Source organism: Enhydra lutris, unplaced genomic scaffold, assembly GCF_002288905.1.
Source record: "Enhydra lutris kenyoni isolate GAN:26980312 unplaced genomic scaffold, ASM228890v2 scaffoldscaffold36, whole genome shotgun sequence".
Taxonomy (NCBI): Eukaryota; Metazoa; Chordata; class Mammalia; order Carnivora; family Mustelidae; genus Enhydra; species Enhydra lutris.
In genome coordinates, this window is record NW_019154120.1 from 11,429,407 (window position 1) to 11,443,166 (window position 13,760).

The following is a 13,760-nucleotide window of genomic DNA, read 5'->3' on the forward strand; positions in this document are numbered from 1 at the left end:
GAACACTTCATAATTTATTTGCAAAACAACAGTTTATGTTGCCTTACACCAAATTTTATTGGCTTGTGTTGGAGGTTTGGGGAGGATTTTCTAAGAATTTATATATTGCTAAATGAAATATATTTGCTACCCAACAGCAATAAAATGCTGCTGGATTCTATAATCTAGCAAGCTAAAAGCATCACTGTAAATGAAATTTGTCCCAAGTTTTGATATGCAAGAAGTTCCAGGACTTTTCAATGGCTCATCGAGTTGTGTTCTTCTCATGGGCAGTGCCGTGAAGGTAGGTACAGGGTACGCTTGGTTCACGGACAACAAAGGCCACTACTTACTCATCGAGGTTAGGTGCTTTGCAGGTATCTGAGAGTTGCTATCTATTCACAAACCACTGAGCATTTCATTTTATCAAAAAGCCTTCAAATGCTCAGAGTCTGTGGTCAGTGCAGTCCCTTGGATAAGTCTAATGAAGTTATGCTTCACCAAGGCAAAAACCTAAACAGTTAAAAATGGAGAGATATTTACAACAGTTTTCTCTAGTAAGCCGAGTTCTTGTTTTCTGTACGGAGTGGGGTTTTTTGTTATTTTTTGTTTTTGTTGGTTTTTTTGTTGGTTTGTTTGTTTGTTTTGCTTTTTACTTTTTCTTCAGTACATTTCAAATTAAGGTCCCGGGGCTATGAGTACAAACTCTCCTGGCCGGTTCCATACATATCTGCAAGTCGTTTAAAGCGAGGCCCCCAGTCACTCAGGTAGTCATAATTCTGGTCAGAGTTTGAGCTGATGGAATCCAAGGAGCTGAGGGATTCGGCCACGGAGCCATTTCCTTCAAATGCGTACGTCTGCAAGGAATCGTACGGGGGAGCGCAGGGATCCACATCAGCTTCTTTCAGTCTTTCCCAGATAAATTCTCGAAAAATGACATTGTCTGGGATGCTTTTAAAAGTGGGTCGGCTCAAGAACTGAATTTCTGGAGTCACGTCCCTCCGAGTCTTGGTGTCTCTGATGACGTTCAGGTTTCTCAGGGCGGCCATGTCGAACGCTTCCGTGTCTTCCTCTCCGCCCCCTTCGTCGTCGTACCTCACGATATTTTCTCTGATGTCTCTCTCCTCGTCAAAAATGAGAGGCTCTTTTTTCCGTCTTCTCATGGTGACGATCAGGAGGATCAACACTAAGCCAAGGAGACAGGAAAGGGAAAGTTTCAGTAAATCACCAGCTGCCCCTCACCACGGCGAAATTGGGTCTATGACCTTGACTTACAGATTTCCTGCTCTTTAAAGGGAAATGAACTGACCACCTCCCTGCATGGGAATTCAACAGCGGTAGATGTGCTAAAATTGCTAAAACGCCTTTAAAATAGGACACTTTTATACATCAAGAAACCCTTTTCCACACCTGTTCAGAACTGAGGTCTCCCTCTGTAAGGCAACCTCCAAAGTATTTTCTAGAGCAAATTGAAGGGCCATTTCAGGATAAATACAGTAATTTCAAAGCTGGGCAACACAAAGTTTTTTTTGTTTGTTTGTTTGTTTGTTTTGGTTTGGTTTGGTTTTTGTTTTTGAACTCCTTAATTGCTGGAAAGGCAAAGTGACATTCATAAATGTTTTAGGTCTAATTTAACAATTGCAATTTTGGAAGGAAATGGATTTTAGCATTTGGTCAGGTTCTTTGAAGAAATGCCTGGTACTTATCTAAGAAATTCCATTGTTAAATAAAACCCAGTATGTCAGGCCATATATGAAGATCAAAAGTTTTTCTATAGTAAATTGAGTCTCGCTTTCAGGATGAAATACTGAACGAGCTTGGTCTTTACACTTTCTACCTGGGGAGAGAAGTTGTGAGATTTTCAGCTTAGTCAAAGAGATTTATCAAAATTAATAAATAGTAAAGCATATGGTTGCACTAGAAAGCAAAGGACACCAGATACACTGGCTTTTTGGGTTTAAAATATCTGAATACATTCTTGTATTTTTAGTAAGTATACACTACTAAGAAAGATTCTGTTTCACTCAGGCTGTGGGCGACTGAATGCTAGCTGAATTGGGAACATATCAGATTTCATGGGCACTTGAATTAAGTTAAAAAAAAGTATTTTTGAATTTTGGAGTTCAAAATACATAAAAAATTATTGTTAATTAACTTTTTATTATATCAGCCAAATATTTTTTTTTAGATGATCTAAAAGGCCAGAGGGACCATTACTCTCAGCTTGCTTTTTAAAAGACACTTAAAATATTTATATTTAAAATGTCTTATAAGGTTTTAGTTTGGCATTAATAATACATTTGGAAATAAAAAAAAAATAAATAAAGCCAAGAAGGACATCAGTGTAATTCAGAATAATTAAAAACAAAGACTAGATGAGACATATTCCATCCCCTACCTCAATCTGCTTTAAAAAAAAAAAAAAAAAGGAAGTCTAAGCACTTACTTAAATAAGGCCTTTTTTTGTTGCAATGTTCTGGCATTGGGCCTTGAAAACAAATATATAGCTTTGTTGTCAAAATGGCCTTGGATAAAAGTTCAGCCTTTTCACATATCAGCCTGTGTGATCTTGGGCAAGTAATTAAAACTAATGGAGTCTTGGGACACCTGGGTGGCTCAGTTGGTTAAGCAGCTGCCTTCGGCTCAGGTCATGATCCCAGCGTCCTGGGATCAAGTCCCGCATCGGGCTCCTTGCTCGGCGGGGAGCCTGTTTCTCCCTCTGCCTCTGCCTGCCACTCTGTCTGCCTGTGCTTGCTCTCCTCTCTCTCTCTGACAAATAAATAAACAAAATCTTTAAAAAAAAAAAAAACAAAACTAATGGAGCCTAGCCACATAAGATAATTATAGACAAATGTTTCCAGGGTAAATTAGAGAGACTGGGGAATAATATAAGGAGAGGTATTAGAGTGACAAGTACTTGTTTGTGTGCCAAAGAGAAATTTTCATTGTTATCCTCTGACCAACCAAGAATGTGAACTCAAAATTTTTCCTCTGACCCAAGAAAAACAATGAAATGAGGTAAGAAAGTAGAAGGTATAACAAACATATGGCAAGGCACGTGCACTATAGACTGAATGAGAGACAGAAAAGGCAGTAAAGGTGAAAAATGAAGGTCTGCAAATAGGACTTATCATTTGGCCCTCAGGGTAGTTTTCTGGGGTATGTGTGTTCTTGTTTGACAGTGGTCTTAGGCCTGTGAAACATCCTACTCATTTTACAATGAGTAAAATGCAATAGGTGGGAATGAAGTATCCTCTACTTCCAACTGCCCCAAAGCCTTTGCACTTTCTAGAACACTATGAGCCTAGTGCTCTGTATAAGGTAATTGAGATACAAGCTGAGAGCTCAAGTGACAATTTGCTAGTTCAGAGAAAGACACGCCAGTAAATTTTAAGACATATGGATAAATAATATTTTAGATTTATGTATAAATATAGCTTCTGAAACTTTTTATATAGTTTCGCCCAAAATAAAAGTAATTGCAACAGAGAGGCAAGGTAATATTTCCTCAGAAGTCAGATAGAGATAATGGAAAGGTAAGTATCAGAATGATGGGTGGACAGGTAGAGGCAGGAATAAGAGAAATCTGTCACCCACATTGGAAGCAGAATTGAGGGGGAGCAAATATCCAAATGAGTGCAAGAGGATACAAGAAATGAATGGGCATCGGGGTGCCTGGGTGGCTCAGTGGGTTAAGCCTCTGCCTTCAGCTCAGATCATGATCTCAAGGTCCTGGGATTGAGCCCCGCATGGGGCTCTCTGCTCAGTGGGGAGCCTGCTTCCCTCTCTCTCTGCCTGCCTCTCTGCCTACTTGTGATCTCTCTGTCAAATAAATAAATGAAAGGTTAAAAAAAAAAGAATGGGCAAAGTGAATGAGGCTATGAAGAGAGTAAGATATTACGTAATAATTAGTTGTTCTTTTAATTTAAAATTTGTATTTAGGCAAAAATGTCAAAATTTCCAATTCTCTTTCCTTCATATAATTACAATGAATCTTGTCATTTATATATATATATATATATATATATATATATATGACTTTATATATATATATAAATGTTTTATTTATACATATATAGGTATATATATTTATATATATAAGTTACATTTTGTTTTATATGCTATTTTAACATAAAACAATTATTTCTTATGTTCTATTGTAAATATATTTTCATGCTACAGAAAAACTTACTTTTTAACACTCAAGCATAGTGCTCAGTAAAAGTGAAACATGAAAGAACCCATAGGTGTGTCAGCCCTCAGGTTCAGTACCTATTAAGGATATTAATATCTTAGAGAGTTTATTTTATTTCTCAATCTTGCCTGAAGCTGAGAAAAATGAAGTGTTTTAGGAGGTTAGAAAATTTAAATTTCAATGACTTAGGAGAATATTAATTTCTAACTGCATGAGCCCATATAAAAAATAAAATTTAACCTTTAAGTAGAACAAGTATTAAGTGCTCTTCAGGGTCTATGGAGATAATCCCTGTATTAAAAAGAATATTTTCTGCTTAAGTAAGCACAAGATTATATAGTTTAAGAGGTTTTTCTCACATGTCTTTTCTGTCATATGGATAATACTTATGAGTGAAGACAGAAAAGACCTAGTCTAGACAGCGTGGCACTTAATAATGTGTTGTTCATGAGTTTATATATGGTTAACAAATGTGTGTTCACCATTTATCACAGGCATTGGGTGTGATGATGTAACGTTGCACACAGAAGCGGGCAAAGCACATGTCTTCATGGAACTTATAATGAAATGGGCAGGCTATTAATCAAATAGCGAGAACTAAATGTAAAAGTACAACTATGATAATTATTCCAAAAGAAGAAAATAGGATCTTTTAAAGGTCTATAGTAGAAGAAACAGATCCACACAAGGTAGATTTATGTGCCCCTGAAGGCTGAGGCTAGGTGATATGGGAGATTATACTTGGCACAAACAAGCAGTTAGCAAAGGTTGAAGCTGACAGGGCTGAGGAGTAAAGAAAGAGGTGGGAGATAACCAATGTGGTTTAAGGACTGCATATATGATTATATATGTTTTTAAAAAATCACACTGACTGAACTCAGGAAGAAGGGAAAAGAAGATGTTAAGAAAGCAATTACAATGCTACTGAAATTTCTGTTTTATAATTCAGTTCTTTAACATTCAACATTTTCAGAGTATCCCAGTCATGCAGGCAATAGTGCTGGTTATTGGCAAAATCGCAACAAAGAGGATCTCTGCATCCAAGCAGCTCAAACTTGGTAGCTCTATATTTACAAAGATAAATATATTATAAATCATGATGTAACTCACTCAGAGAAAGTACACACATACACAGGTCACAGGTACAAAGAAGCATGCAGACCAGAACAGCACCATTCTCCCAAACGGAAATAAATAAAAGGGAAGATGAAGAAAAATACAGATGTGTAAAACACACAGCATACTCTACAGTAGTGGACCCCTATATTCTCAGCATCACTGTAGTCTGTGACAGATACACATCCATTTTTACTTAAATCATCTTTAAAGTATTTCAAGTCCCACCTAACACACTTCTTGGAGGTTAACCATAGCATTATTGGTCATGAGAATTAAGAGGCCCCCTCTCCAACAAACTTCCATCGTCAAATGTCTTACTTTCTTAAAGACAGCAGACACTTGAAAAGTCATTTGGGTTTGTTCTAGAAGCACTTATAGTGTATTCTCAGCTGCTGAATTCAATGCCTGATTGTTATCCCGAGTCCTTGGCAATGAATTATCTAAGCTTGCAAATGTCTGAATGCTCAATATTCAGTTTTGGTCCCCAGAACATTTGCACAGATGTGGCACAAATTGGTACTACTGCTAGATAAGCCTACTTATAATAAAGAAAAACTATTCCCTTTATTTCAAATTTTGAATCAATTCATTTAAAACCATCAGTCATGTGAACTACTATCAAGTCAGTTCTTTTCCAACCTAAAACTCTATAAAAGGTTCTTGCTTTAAATCAAATTGCAAGACCTTAAATACTGTTAAATATCACTTCGTTGAGTTTAACGTACTGTTTAGAGACTCACCAAAAATTAAAACCTAAATTTCTCTTAATTCAACATTTTTCAACATTATTTTCGATATTTCAACATTCAACATTAATTCAACATTTTTTACTGGGCATTGATTTTCTACAACTGTAATCCCTATAAGGTCAGTGATTTTATTCCCCACAGATATATCTTGAGCACAAAAAGCAATACTTGATAATAAATAAGCACTCAATAAATATTTGTTAAATAAAGTATGGGTTGGAGATATGCAGGTAACTCTTGCCATTGTGAAGTTCAATATTTTATATAAGAAAATACAACTAGTATATGATGCAGAAGATTATATAGCAATATAATGCATGCTAGGTAAATATGTATGGGAAGGTATGCTTTGGCCAGGTTGCTCAGAGAAAGTCTCACAAAAGAGATGACATGGAGTAAGACTTGAAGGATAAGCTGTATTTCTAGGTGACAGTAAGAATTTCTTATTAGTCAAAAAAATGGTTGTCTAAATCTTCACTATCCAACATGGTAGCTACTAGCCACACGTGGCTATTGAGCATTTGAAGTGTGGCCATCCCTATTTGAAACATGAACTGAGATGTGCTTTTAGTTTAAAATAGACATGTGATGTTCAAGACAATTGTTAATGTTAAAATTGTTCATATAAACTATATTTTTATTGATTACATGTTAAAATTATAAGTTTGTGAATATTGCATTAAATATGTTATTAGCATTTACTTCCTTTGTTCCTTTTTAGTTTTGCTAATGAGGCTACCTGAAGTTTTAAAATTACATATGTAGTTCACCCTTGTTAATCATAATATATTTCTTTGGACAAAATGAAATCTTAATTCTGTATGATCTTAAGGTATACTGCTCTAAAATTTTATTGCCAAATGACATATTGAACAGCAAAATAACTATTATACTACAATTATTACTGTGTCTATTAGGTGTAACTGAAAAATGACCTACTCTAAATGAAAAATGACCTACTCTAAATGAAAAATGGCTACAATCTGTATCCAAGTTGAATAATTTATTATAAATAATTATCCACATCCATGTGCGAGCAGAACTTAGCCCTTCAATAACTTTGTTTTTCAACTCTTCACTATCTTTTGATCTTGTTGATTTGCGTAAAGATTACTAAAAATCTGTTAATTTTCTCCATTTGCCACTAATTTTCTTTAATTTTGAACTTGAACTTTGGTGGCTTCAGATCAGAAACAACTATGACAGAAATATTTCAGATCCTTTCAGGGTCACTTCCAAATTCCCACCACTTTCTCCATGCCTGGAGCTACACCAGAGTTCTATATTCTCACCAAAATTAAGTGATAATTTTCCAATCAATGATTTATCTTCAACTACACTCAATATTACTGACTTTTCTTTTTTATAAAAGTAGCCTATTTCATATTTCCATATTCTTATATCCTGATTGCCCTGAAGCCAGAGAATCTGAGTTTTTTGGAGTTATTCCTCTGAGACTAAGGTCACCAATGGTCTTGTTAACATCTGCCCAATCCAAAGGGCATTAGTCAGCCCTTAGCTTACAGGGCCAGTCTATCATATCTGACATAGATCTTCAACCAGGAAAAATGATACAAGTGAGTTTTCTTGAATTAATAGAATATTACAGGAATTCTTACAATTAAAAAAAGAAGTTTTACTCTCTCAAATCATGCTCTGGTGGCTGCTCTTCTCTAGGTAATACCTAGGGTAAATATTCCTCAAATTCTGTATGTGGCTTCTTTCTTTTTCACCCAATACTCTTTCAACATGAACTCAATGAAATCCAAAAATTCAACTATTTTCTGTATATGACAATTGGTGAGGTCTCTGACATATAAATCTCCCATCTATCTTCATTAATGATTAGTCATAATTTTTACTGATAATAAAAACAATATAATAATAGAAAATAGTGGGGGGACTTTAACAACCTACTTACATCAATAAATAGATCATCCAGACTGAAAATCAATAGGAAAAAATTGGCCTTAAACAACACATTAGACCAAATGGCTTAACAGATATATAGAGAAAATTTCATCTAAAAACTTCAGACTGCATTTTTTTTGAAGTGCACATTGAACATTTCTCCAGGATAGATCACATGTTAAGCTGCAAAACAAGTTACAATAAATTCAAGAAGATTAAAATTATATCCAGCATCTTTTCTAACCACAGTAGTGTGAAACTAGAAATCAATCACAGAAAGATTTCTAGAAAAACAAAACAAAACATGTGGAGGACTAAAGCACATGCTACTAAACAATGTGTCAATAAATAAATCAAAGTTGGAAATAAATACCTTGAGACAAATGAAAATAAAAATGAAAACACAGCTTTTCAAAATCTACAGGATACAGCAAAAGCAATTCTAAGAGGAAAGTTTATAGTGATATAGACCTACCTCAAGTAAAATCCCAAATAAACCATCTAACTTTATGCCTAAGAGAAGTAGAATATTAACAAGCAAATTCCAAAATTAATTAGAAGAGAAAGGAAATGATAACAATCTGAGTGAAAATACATTAGACACTTAAAAAATAGAAAAGATCAATGCATAACTAAGAACTGGTTTTTTTGAAAAGATAAACAAAACTGATAAACGTCTAGCCAGAGTTTTCAAGAGAAAAACACAACCATATAAATAAAATCAGAAATAGAAGTTAAAATGATACAACAGAAATAAAAACGATCATAGCAGACTACTATAATTATGCACCAACAAATAGAAGAACTTAGAAAAAAATGATTAATTCCTAGAAACACAACTTTTTGAGATTACGGAAAAACAGAAAATCTGAATAGGCCAATTACAAGTAATGATACTGAATTAGTAATTAAAAAACAAAAAACAAAAAACCTCTCCAGAAAATGAAGAGGAAGGACTGCTTCCAAATCCTCTACAAGGCCATCATTACCCTGATACCAAAACCAAAGATATTAAAAAAAAAAAAATTACAGGTCGATATCCCTGATGAAAACAGAGCAAAAATCCTCAACAAACTATTAGCAAAACAAATTCAGCATTATGTTAAAAGAACTATACCCCATCTGGCACATGAATGGTTCAGTTGATTAAGCATCTAACCCTTGATTTTGGCTCAGGTCATGATCTTGGTGTCCTGGGATCCAGTCCTGTAATGGGCTCTCTGCTCAGTAGGGAGTCTGCTTATCTCCCTCTCCCTTTGCCCCTCCCTCTGCTCTCTCTCGCTCTCTCTCTCAAATAAATAAATCTTAAAAATATAAAAATTATACCCCATGATTATGTGGAATTTATGCCAAGGATGTTTCAACATCTGCAAATCAATCAACATTATATAACACATTAACAAAAATGAATGTTAAAAATCATATGATCTCATTAGATGCAGAAAAAGCAACTGACATAATTCAACATCTATGTATGATAAAAAATCAACGTGAGTATAGAAGAATCACACCTCAACATAAGAAAGGTCATGTATGTCAAGCCCATAGCTAACATCATACTTAAGGGTAAAAACTAAAAGCTTTTACTCTAAGACACAAGGCAAGAATGCCCACCCTTGCCATTTTTATTCAACACAATTAGTCACCACAATTAGGCAAGGGGGAAAAAAAAGGCATCTAAATTGGAAAAGAATGAAACTGTCACTTTTTGCAAATGACATGATACTGTATGCAGAAAACCTTAGACTCCACCAAAAACTACCAGAATAAATGAATTCAGTAAAAGTCACAGAATACAAAATTAGAAATATAAATACAAAATACTGAATACAAAATACAGAAATAGGTTGCATTTCTCTACACTATAACAAGCTACCAAAAAAGAGAAATGAAGAAAGCAATCACATTTACAATTTTATCAAAAAAATTACTTAAGGGGGCACCTGGGTGGCTCGATGGTTAAGCAGTCTGCCTCCGACTTGGGTCCTGATCCAGAGTCCTGAGACTGAACCCCACATTGGGCTCCCAGCTCAGCAGGGAGTCTGCTTCTTTTTTCTCCCTCTACTCCTCCCCCAGCTCATTCTCTTTCTCTCTCTCTCAAAATAAATGGATAAAATCTTTTTAAAAATTGCCTAGGAATAAATTTAACCAAGGAAGTGAGAGATCTATATTCTGAAAACTATGACACTGATGAAAGAAATTGAGGATGGCTCAAATAAATGGAAAGGTAAAACCATACTCCTGGATTGGAAAAATAGTATTTTAAAATGTCCACACTATCCAAAGCAAACTACAGATTCAATGTAATCCCTTGAAATTACCAATGTTATTTTCCACAGAATTACAACAAAGAATCCTGAAATGTATATGGAACCTCAAAAGACCCCAAATAGCCAAACCAATCCTGAAAGTGAACAAAGTCAGAGGTGTCATGCTTCCTGATTTCAACCTATACTAGAGAGCTATAGCAATTAAAACCGTATGGTGGTAGCACAAAAACAGACACATAAATCAATGGAATAGAAAAGAGAGGCCAGAAATAAATGCACACAACTATGGTCAATTTATGACAAAGAAGACATGAATATACAACAGGGAAAAGACCATCTTTACAGAGCATGGTGCAGGGAAAACCTGACCACTTTCTTATACCATAAACAAAAATAAACTCAAAATGGATTAAAAGACTTGAATGCAAGACCTGAAACCATAAATCCCCTAGAAGAAAACATAGTAAGCTCTTTGACACTGGTCTTAGCAATATGTTTTTGGACCTGTCTCCTAAGGCAAGAGCAAAAAAACCTAAAAGAAGCAATTGGGAATACATCAAAGTTTTTACACAATGAAGGACAACATCAGTAAGTGAAAAGACAACCTATTGAATGGAAGAAGATATTTGCAAATCATGTATTTGATAAGGGGTTAATATCCAAAATATGCAAAGAGCTTACACACCTTAATATCAAAAACAAACAAGCAAACAACCCGATTAAAAATGGGTACAGAACTTGAATAGTAGTTTTTCTAAAGAAGACATACAGATAGCCAACAGGTACATGAAAAGATGCTTAACATCACTAATCACCAGGGAAATGAGATTCAACACCATAAGATTACCTCACACCTGTCAGAGTGACAACTGTGACAACAAAAAAGTGTTGGCATGGGTGTAGAGAAAAGAAAACCCTTGCACACCGTCGGTGGGAATGTAAATTGGTGTAGCCACTATGGAAAACAGTACAGAGTTCCCTCAAAAGGTTAAAGTACCATAAAATTGAGTAATTCCGCTTCTGGTTGTTTATCCAAAGAAAACCAAAGCACCAATTCAAAGACATACATGTCTTGAGGAACTTCCATACTTTGTGTTCCCTCCCTCTCTCTCTCATGTATATGTAAATATACACCTACCCACACACATGGAATATTATTCAGCCACAAAAAATGAAATCTTGTCATTTGCAACAACATGGATAGGTCTAGAGTGTATTATCCTCAGAGAAAGACAAATACTGAATGATCTCATTTATATGTGGAATCTAAAAAAAAAAAAAAAAAAACACAAAAAAACAAAAAACAAATTGAAACAGACTCAGGAAACAAACTGTGGGTTGCCAGAGTAGGGAGTGACTAGGAGGTGGGCAAAATAGGTGAAGGAGACTAAGTCGTCCAATCCTTAAGTTATAAAATAAGACCTGGAAATGTAATGGATAGGGAATATAGTCAATAATTTTGTAACAATTTTGTATGGTGATAAATGGTAACTAGATTTATCATGAGGATTTCATATAAAAATATCAAATCACTATAATGTACACCTGAAATTAATAGGATATTGTATGTCAAGTATACTTAGTTAAAAAGACAAAGACTCATGGTTGCGAACAGTGCTTTGCTTATCTAATTAGTAGGTGAGACATCCCCCCACTGAGAAGGTAAGACTGAAGCTGGTCATAAAGGATAGTGTGAGCCCAACAGGTGAAGGGACTCAGGAAAAATCTTTCAGTAACAGGGCAGCATGTTTGAAACTAAGGGAAAGGCAGTGATGTGGCTCTTCCTTCAGGGTGAGTGAAGGATTAGACAGCCTGATACCTTCAAGAGGTGAGCAGGTGTCAGAACATGTCTTGCTTTGTGGGCCATGAGAACCATTTGGATTTTATGTAAGTACATTTGATGCTTCTGAAATGTCTCAAGCAAGGAAATAATCTATGTTTTAAAAAGTGAAATGATAGGAAAAATACAGGGGTACTAGTGCAGTCTGATGATCAAAGACAGATGTCATTGGAAGTGACATCTAAGCTAAGATGTAAAGGGTGAGAGAATTCAACCTGTCATCTTGTCTGGATCTATGTGCTGTAGAATAAGAGATATATGCAGATCCTCAGTCATAAAAGGCCAGAATTTGAACTTGTACTTATGAACCTACTCTATTATTTATAGCCACAAAGAATAAATGAAAATTTATATTTGATACAATCTAAGCATGTGCATGAGGTAAACTAGATAACAACTATAGCATTTTTGACTAAAATTTAAGCTGAATTTTAACAACAGATGCGTTAACCTTGAAATACTGCAGTATTTTCTCTACCTTTAGATACATTTGGAAAATCATACATTCAGATTTATTTTTTCTTGAGCCCTTGTAGATATGCAGGGCTATTAACTCAAAAATATAATGTCAGTATTTTAAGTATTTTAAATTTCTACTTTATAGAAAAAAAAAATAGAGGCTGGATTTCAGACAAAATGCCCTAAAATCATATAATCTTAGGAAATGGGAAAATCTGGCTCTAATGGAGATACTATTTATGGATAAGGACAAAAATAAAATCAAACCCTCTTTTCTGCTAAAGAATACATTCAAATCATCCATGGTCTCATTCAGAATGTAGGTACTACATGTCCTCGACATGTCATATCAGCCTTTTATGGCCATGTACATAATGATAAAATAATACTCAGCCCCTGACTGTAAAAGCAGGAGTCTACTGGAGCAGATATACAAACTAATGAAACAGGTGAGTCAGCCATGAAGGACGCTCTGGTATACAAAAGGTGCTATGGGGCGCGCAGGAACAGCACCCAACCTGGACACTGAAGAAAATCGGGGCAAAGGTATTCGAGGCAGAAGGAGCAAGTCACGTACGAGCAGGTAAGACAAAGCAGGATGAGTCTGAGAAAGAGCAGCTCTGCAATTTGGCTGAGGGTTGAAATGGTAGGGAGCAGTTAGAGCATAGAAAGTCTGTGATTTTCATCTGTAGACCACGGGAGCCATGGAAATCTTATTTTAAGCTGTGTGTCACAGTCACATTTGCTTTGAGGAAACTGAGTCTGCCTGGGATGCTGGTAGATTGGTTCTGGTAGAGATGGGCAACTCAGGAGAGCAACGATAGACTTGGGTCAAAATCAGGTGCGGCATCAAGGGAGATCATGGCACAGATTCAAGAGTCAACAAAGTAAAATTTCACGTTTGGGGGAGACTGACTGGCTGTAGGAGATGGGAGAAAAGAGTAAAGTGTGATTGATTCCCCTCCAAAAACATGAAAGTAGGGACTAAGTTGGGAGGAGAGGTAAGGGTGGAGGAAAACTGTTCAGGATTTAATAATTCTATTCAAATTTCTAATGTCAGCAGTCTGTTAGATGAATGTGTCCATCCCAGAGTTCTGCGAATCATCTGCACAAAAGGGATGCTGCTTTCCATGTCTCGAGACAGCAAAATGTTTCATTACAAACAAAACTGAGCTTCCCCTTACCCCAGAAAAGTATCACAGATTTCCTCTCCATTAAATGTGGCAGTTAGAATGATT

General features: G+C 35.6%; 1 protein-coding gene across 2 annotated transcripts in view; it reads right to left on the reverse strand.

Annotated features, from left to right (window-relative positions):
- Nucleotides 1-629: 629 nt before the first annotated feature.
- LOC111154245 (cadherin 7) overlaps nucleotides 630-13,760 on the reverse strand; it is a 106,595-nt gene continuing 93,464 nt past the window's right edge. For both annotated transcript variants that reach the window (XM_022513744.1, XM_022513745.1), the window contains one exon: nucleotides 630-1,165. In XM_022513744.1, the coding sequence (XP_022369452.1) occupies nucleotides 672-1,165 (494 nt within the window). In that variant the 3' untranslated portion in view covers nucleotides 630-671. The remainder of the gene's footprint in view (nucleotides 1,166-13,760) is intronic.